This window comes from Ranitomeya imitator, chromosome 9 (assembly GCF_032444005.1).
Source record: "Ranitomeya imitator isolate aRanImi1 chromosome 9, aRanImi1.pri, whole genome shotgun sequence".
Taxonomy (NCBI): domain Eukaryota; kingdom Metazoa; phylum Chordata; class Amphibia; order Anura; family Dendrobatidae; genus Ranitomeya; species Ranitomeya imitator.
This window is the reverse complement of record NC_091290.1, coordinates 41,548,255-41,556,357: the sequence shown is the minus strand read 5'-3', so window position 1 is coordinate 41,556,357 and position 8,103 is coordinate 41,548,255. Positions and strand designations below refer to the sequence as shown.

The following is an 8,103-nucleotide window of genomic DNA, read 5'->3' as shown; positions in this document are numbered from 1 at the left end:
TCTGTTCTGTTCACAGTTTGTGGACTTATCCGTTCAGTGCTTTCTATGTTTGTCCAGCTTATCAGTATGAATTAATTCTGTCTTGCTGGAAGCTCTGGGAAGCAGATTTACCCTCCACACCTTTAGTCAGGTGTGGAGATTTTTTGTAAACTCTGCGTGGATTTTTGTAGTGTTTTATACTGACCGCACAGTATTCCATCCTGTCCTATCTATCAAGCTAGACTGGCCTCCTGTGCTCATCCTGGTTTCATTCTGTGTATGTCTTTTCCCTCTCCACTCACAGTCATTATTTGTGGGGGCTAATCTATCCTTTGGGGATTTTCTCTGAGGCAAGATAGTTTTCCTGCTTCTGTCTTTAGGGGTAGTTAGCTCTTAGGCTGTGACGAGATGCCTAGGGAGAGTTAGGAGCATTCCACAACTGCTTCTAGTGTTGTGTTGAGCTTAGGGACTGCGGTCAGTACAGTTACCACTTCCTTCAGAGCTCGTTCCATGTTGCTCCTAAACCACCGCGTCATAACAGGGTTCCCTTTAAATAGGAGTGAATCAACCAATTTTTTTTTCTGAGTATTGCAGTCTGTGCATTAATGGCTATGTTTACTATACACATAAATGTAAGATTCTTTACGTTTAACATTTTGATTAATTTGTGTGAGTCCATTTGTGCCAACTGTGCACCTAAGTGACAGCTCAGTGACTGCCATAATCTGAGCATATCACAAATTCCTTCTACAGACAAGTCCTGGATTATTAGTTGACACGTGCTTTAGCGAGCATTCTTAGGAACTTGGCTCCTGATTTTCAGCTTTCGCTTTCACTCTAGATGTCCATTCTTAAGCCATTATTCCTCCAGCCGTGGATCGCTCGGGGGAGTGGGAATACACATGTGATTTCCTCCAGTCACTAGTGGATTAACGTAAAGCGAAACTATCACCGGTTACACAAGAAGCAGTTACCTACAGGCTCATCACCTGGATTAACAGGATTTTCTGCCACCTCCCTTGGCTTCTTATATCAGATATTGAGAATTACAATTCTTCTCTGTACAGTTCATTATGAGATACATTTTTTTTTTTTAGAATAATGTACATTTTTTATGTTAGATTTGTCCTTTAACCCTTGGTATGAAATACCTCTTATTTATTGGCATCGCCATTTATTCGTTACTAATATAAGCCAATGTGCAGATTGAATTCGTTTTTTGTTTTTTTTCACAATTTTTAATTGAAATATGAAAATTGAAGAAAACATCCATGGAAAGGCAGAAACGGCGACAGCTTGTGGGACCCGGGACTGTGTAAGTGTGAAATTATTCTTTGTTGTGTTAGATTATAAAAGCTTAAAATACCTATGAGCTTTATAACCAGGGTTTATTGTTGTTTCTATTTGTGTTATTATTTATCCATTATTAGTCGAATACCTGCTTTGATCTCTTATTTCTTCTCCTATGGGCATGTGCAGGCGAGCGTATTTTCGCTCTGACAAATCATCGGATCGCACTCGGACTAATGTTAGTCTATGGGACCAAGCACATGTTTCCTCGGGCAGGACAAAAACGTTGCATGCCCGCGTTTCATCCAACAATCAGATCACACCTGGCCATGCAAGGCTATGGGCGTGTGGGAAATACCGGACTGCACTCGGATGACATCTGAGTGCAGCCCGATTTCTGCTGCCTCACAGAATGAAGGACATGGAATTTTTTTTTCTCCATTTTCTCCTCACTCTGATCAGAGTGTCATTTGCATAATCGACCTATTTTTCTCAGATGAGAGAATACACGCTCATCTGCACCCGCCATAACGTTCTCCAATATTATATAGTTGAAGGGGTTGTCTCATATTGACGTCTAATATGTATATATATATATATATATATATATATATATATATATATATATACAGGTCCTTCTCAAAAAATTAGCATATAGTGTTAAATTTCATTATTTACCATGATGTAATGATTACAATTAAACTTTCATATATTATAGATTCATTATCCACCAACTGAAATTTGTCAGGTCTTTTATTGTTTTAATACTGATGATTTTGGCATACAACTCCTGATAACCCAAAAAACCTGTCTCAATAAATTAGCATATTTCACCCATCCAATCAAATAAAAGTGTTTTTTAATAACAAACAAAAAAACCATCAAATAATAATGTTCAGTTATGCACTCAATACTTGGTCGGGAATCCTTTGGCAGAAATGACTGCTTCAATGCGGCGTGGCATGGAGGCAATCAGCCTGTGACACTGCTGAGATGTTATGGAGGCCCAGGATGCTTCAATAGCGGCCTTAAGCTCATCCAGAGTGTTGGGTCTTGCGTCTCTCAACTTTCTCTTCACAATATCCCACAGATTCTCTATGGGGTTCAGGTCAGGAGAGTTGGCAGGCCAATTGAGCACAGTAATACCATGGTCAGTAAACCATTTACCAGTGGTTTTGGCACTGTGAGCAGGTGCCAGGTCGTGCTGAAAAATGAAATCTTCATCTCCATAAAGCATTTCAGCCGATGGAAGCATGAAGTGCTCCAAAATCTCCTGATAGCTAGCTGCATTGACCCTGCCCTTGATGAAACACAGTGGACCAACACCAGCAGCTGACATGGCACCCCACACCATCACTGACTGTGGGTACTTGACACTGGACTTCAGGCATTTTGGCATTTCCTTCTCCCCAGTCTTCCTCCAGACTCTGGCACCTTGATTTCCGAATGACATGCAAAATTTGCTTTCATCAGAAAAAAGTACTTGGGACCACTTAGCAACAGTCCAGTGCTGCTTCTCTGTAGCCCAGGTCAGGCGCCTCTGCCGCTGTTTATGGTTCAAAAGTGGCTTTACCTGGGGAATGCGGCACCTGTAGCCCATTTCCTGCACACGCCTGTGCACGGTGACTCTGGATGTTTCCACACCAGACTCAGTCCACTGCTTCCTCAGGTTCCCCAAGGTCTGGAATCGGTCCTTCTCCACAATCTTCCTCAGGGTCCGGTCTCCTCTTCTCGTTGTACAGCGTTTTCTGCCACATTGTTTCCTTCCAACAGACTTACCATTGAGGTGCCTTGATACAGCACTCTGGGAACAGCCTATTTGTTGAGAAATTTCTTTCTGGGTCTTACCCTCTTGCTTGAGGGTGTCAATGATGGCCTTCTTGACATCTGACAGGTCGCTAGTCTTACCCATGATGGGGGTTTTGAGTAATGAACCAGGCAGGGAGTTTATAAAAGCCTCAGGTATCTTTTGCATGTGTTTAGAGTTAATTAGTTGATTCAGAAGATTAGGGTAATAGGTCGTTTAGAGAACCTTTTCTTGATATGCTAATTTATTGAGACAGGTTTTTTGGGTTATCAGGAGTTGTATGCCAAAATCATCAGTATTAAAACAATAAAAGACCTGACAAATTTCAGTTGGTGGATAATGAATCTATAATATATGAAAGTTTAATTGTAATCATTACATTATGGTAAATAATGAAATTTAACACTATATGCTAATTTTTTGAGAAGGACCTGTATATGCTAATCGCTGTGTGTCTGGCGTCTGTAGCCATTGTTAATCATCTATTATCTCCAAGAGAAGCTTTTTATAACCAAATATTTTCCCACAATGGCTGTTCCATAGAGAATGAAGTATTTTTTGGTGGCCATTTAAATGAGCAATGTATTAGATGGATGGACTGAGCGCACAAGGGCAACTCTTTGGGAATGAGGTGCCCATATGGTATCCATATTCTGCAGTATGGATAGGGGTCTCCTATCTGGGTCCGTAAAAAAACAATTGAGGCGTCCATGATTTTATTTTATGATGAAGAAATGTATACAGATTATTATGGTTACAGTGAATGCAGCTGATGTCTACATATCAGAATTCTGGGCTGTAGGCATGGATCACTTATGATGATTTATTATGGTTTTCCAATGTGTCCGTGTGTGTCCGTTCCGTATAAAATATTGTCTGTCCGTGATTTTTTGATAAGCAGCGCGGAGAAAATAAAAAGTCAAGTTGGCAACTCTGTCTCCTACGCTACCGTAACTGGGCATCTGCATAAACTGACAATCTGTAAGAACAGGGGGCTTGCAATAAAAGTACACGTTCAGAAACAACAGCTTGACGTACCGGCAATACCAGATTCACTTGCTGCATTCGGCCTAGTACTTATAGTTGTGCGCAAAAACACTGCAATCTGTCACTTGATGCACTGACCACTTTTAAAGGGAATCGGCAGCAGGTTTTTGCTATTTAATCTGAGCATACGGCATCATGTAGGGGCAGAGAGCCTGATTCCAGGGAAGTGTCACTTGCTCTGCAGATTGCTGTAGCTTCAATACAGGTCTTTATGGGCAGGAGATTATCACTAGAGGACTAGGCGGTGCCTGCAAGAGAGTCAGACTAATCTGTGTAACCCCCCCCTCCCCCCCCAACGGATTGGCAGCTTGCTGCAGCCTATTAGGAATCTGCCAGCCAGTGGTGTGGGCGGAGTTATACAGAGCTCAGCATTCAGAGCACTGCTAGATCTTCAGCGATGGAAACAGGGATTCTATCAAAACTGCACCAAGCAGTCCGGTAAGTGATACATTGCTGGAATCAGAGTCTCTGTCCCTACATCATACTGATCTCAGATTACATAGCAAAAAAACTGCTAACAGTCCCTTTAAGGGTGGTGGCCTTTACCCCACCATGCGCTTTAGATAGCTGTGCGGCCGGCAGCTATCTTAGCTGACTCTCCCATACACAATAGCGCTCTCTCAAACTTATATCTTTTAGAGAACCCAAATATTGGCAGTCTGAAATTGGACAGGCTGCATCCCTATCTGCTCCGACATAATCTGTTGGGCGCCCCATTATAAATTAGACTGCTGGCTGAACCCGTTGTTTTGTTGGGGCTAATAAAAATGGTAATGCAGGTTGTGTAGACAGCCATGGTTGACTAGTTAATGGGTGCGCTGTATTCTATCACTGGGCATGTTCCAGTCCTCGCCAGCTTCTCCTAATCACCTGCTCCCTACCATGGAACAATAGAGCGAGTCTGTGCTACGTGTTCTATTAATCTTCTAAAAGCTGCTGCAAAGTAATCAGAGATAACCTGGGAGGAGGCCCACAGTAGTGGGGCGGTTACTTAGTGAATGTTGCTTTTTTATTTTCTTCCCCTTTAGGCCACATTCACATGTTCCTTTTTATCCTGCGGGTTCTCCCGCAGCGGATTTGATAAATCTGCAGGGCAAACCCGCTGCGGTTATCCCTGCAGATTTATCGCGGTTTGTCCTGCGGGTTCCGCTGCGGGTTCCGCTGCGGGATTTACCCCTACTATTGATGCTGCATATGCAGCAATATGCAGCATCAATAGTAGTGTTAAAAATAATAAAATCATGATGATATACTCACCCTCTGACGTCCCGATCTCCTGGGCGCTGCAGGCGGCGGTCCGGTTCCAAAGATGCTGTGCGACCAGGACCTTCGTGACGTCACGGTCATGTGACCGCGACGTCACCGAAGGTCCTGGTCGCATAGCAAACCTGAGACCGGACGGCCGCGTGCAGCGCTGAGACTTCAGAGGTGAGTATAACATGATTTTTTATTTTAATTCTTTTTTTTTTAATACAAATATGGTTCCCGGGGCCTGGAGGAGAGTCTCCTCTCCGCCACCCCGGGTATAACCCGCACATTATCCGCTTACTTCCCGCATGGTGGGCACAGCCCCATGCGGGAAGTAAGCGGATCAATGCATTTCTATGGGTGCAGAATCGCTGCGATTCTGCACAAAGAAGTGACATGGTCCTTCTTTTTTTCCGCAGCAATTCAGCGCGGGTTTTTTCGGGTTTTTCCGCATCATGTGCACTGCGGTTTCTGTTTTCCATAGGGTAACATTGTACTGTACCCTGCATGGAAAACAGCTGCGGACCCGCAGCGGCAAAATCGCCGCGGTTCCGCAGTAAAAACCGCATAGTGTGAACATGGCCTTAGAAAGAAAGTGTAAAGGCCCCGTCACACTGGACGATATCGCTAGCGATCCGTGACGTTGCAGCGTCCTGGCTAGCGATATCGTCCAGTGTGACAGGCAGCAGCGATCAGGCCCCTGCTGTGATATCGCTGGTCGGGGCAGAAAGGCCAGGACTTTATTTCGTTGCTGGCTCTCCCGCTGACATCGCTGAATCGGCGTGTGTGACGCCGATTCAGCGATGTCTTCGCTGGTAACCAGGGTAAACATCGGGTTACTAAGCGCAGGGTCGCGCTTAGTAACCCGATGTTTACCCTGGTTACCATCGTTAAAGTAAAAAAAACAACCACTACATACTTACCTACCGCTGTCTGTCCTCGGCGCTGTGCTTCTCTGCTCTGGCTGTGAGCGCCGGGCAGCCGGAAAGCAGAGCGGTGATGTCACCGCTCTGCTTTCCGGCCGCTGCGCTCACAGCCAGAGCAGAGAAGCACAGCGCCGAGGACAGACAGCGGTAGGTAAGTATGAAGTGGTTCTTTTTTTTACTTTAACGATGGTAACCAGGGTAAACATCGGGTTACTAAGCGCGACCCTGCGCTTAGTAACCCGATGTTTACCCTGGTTACCCGGGGACCTCGGGATCGTTGGTCGCTGGAGAGCGGTCTGTGTGACAGCTCTCCAGCGACCAAGCAGCGACGCTGCAGCGATCCGGATCGTTGTTGGTATCGCTGCAGCGTCGCTTTTATGTGACGGTACCTTTAGACATGGCCGACCTTCAGCGTCTGTGCTCTGGTCGGAGGCCATGCATGCCTGCTGTAGGTATCTCAGGAGCTCTGGAAAGGAAACATTCCTAAAAAACATTGCTGAAAAAGTCGCATGGCCTCCTGTGCTCCCTGAAACCCAGCGCCCTCCAAAGCAACAACGTACAGCCACACTACTCTTATCACCCATGGTGAACATGCTATTAGCTTTAGGTACTTATTGGAAGAAATGTCTTCTCCAGATGGTGACTAGCGGCACGTACCGCGCTCCAAACACCATTTTATGGATTTTAGCCCATGAAAAATTAAAGTTGCTGCACTTTTTATCCACACAAGAGCCTGACTTCACTTTCTCCTTCCCTTTTGAACCCTGCCGAGTGCCGAAACAGTAGTTTATGGCCACATATTAAAGCACCACTCCGGCGGGGTTTTTATTGCATCGCTGGAATGGTGCTTTTAGTGTAACTCCCCTCCCCCCTGTTTCATACTCACCTGCCGCCGCTTTCATCCTTTTCCAGCGTCGGTCTCTAGTGAAAAGTGACCTGCCGGCAGCTCCAGTGTTTCATGGAGGGCGTCGGGGGTCACTTTTCAGTACCTCGCTCTGTCTCTCAGACTTGACTTTCATTGAGCTCTTATGACGTAAGTTCTGACTTCTGGACATTCAGAAGTAACGGGAACAAGATGGTGCGGGACTGGAGGTGAAGCCAATGGAAGGTGAGTATAAAAATGGCGATAGGGGCCTTGCATTTAAAGTGCTGCCCCCTGCTGGAATGGCGCTCCAAGTATTTCCAGACTCGGGAGGGGTGAGGGGAAATCCGTAACAAATACTGTCATACTTTCTCTTGAATTATCTCTTATGAAAATAAAAAAAAGCGACTAAAGCTAAATGCTTTTTAAAGAATATAGTGATAACATTTAGCTCTAAAATTCTATCAACATTTTCACTGCTCCCCAAGATAATTTCCTCTGAGGTTACGTTATGCCGCGGTGTAACGCAGTCGGTTTAACGGACTGCTAAAATGCTATGTAGGCGGCAGGCGCTGACTGAGAGGGGAGTATGTAGGGGGCACTGACTGCAAGGGAGTAGGGAGCAGCCATTTTGCGGCCGCACTGTGCCCGTCGCTGGCTGCGACCAATCAGCGACTTGGGATTTCCGTGACAGACAGACAGACAAACAGATGGAAGTGCCCCTTAGACGATTATATATATATAGATGATTAGTAGTGATGAGTGAACATGCTGGGATAAGGTGTTTTCTGAGCATGCTCGGGTGCTAACTGAGTGTCTTCGGTGTGCTCGCGGCTGTTAGACAACCACAACACATGCAGGGATTACCTAACAAACAGGAAATCCCTACATGTGTTGTGGCTGTTTAACATCAACGAGACATGCACTCGAACATATTATTCGAG

The 8,103-nt window shown here is 45.2% G+C and overlaps 1 protein-coding gene across 1 annotated transcript in view; it reads left to right on the top strand.

The window, feature by feature from the left end:
• Positions 1-1,125: 1,125 nt before the first annotated feature.
• Positions 1,126-8,103, top strand: part of BATF2 (basic leucine zipper ATF-like transcription factor 2) — a 53,307-nt gene continuing 46,329 nt past the window's right edge. The window contains exon 1 of the mRNA XM_069738812.1: positions 1,126-1,294. Within this exon, the coding sequence (XP_069594913.1) occupies positions 1,229-1,294 (66 nt within the window). The 5' untranslated portion in view covers positions 1,126-1,228. The remainder of the gene's footprint in view (positions 1,295-8,103) is intronic.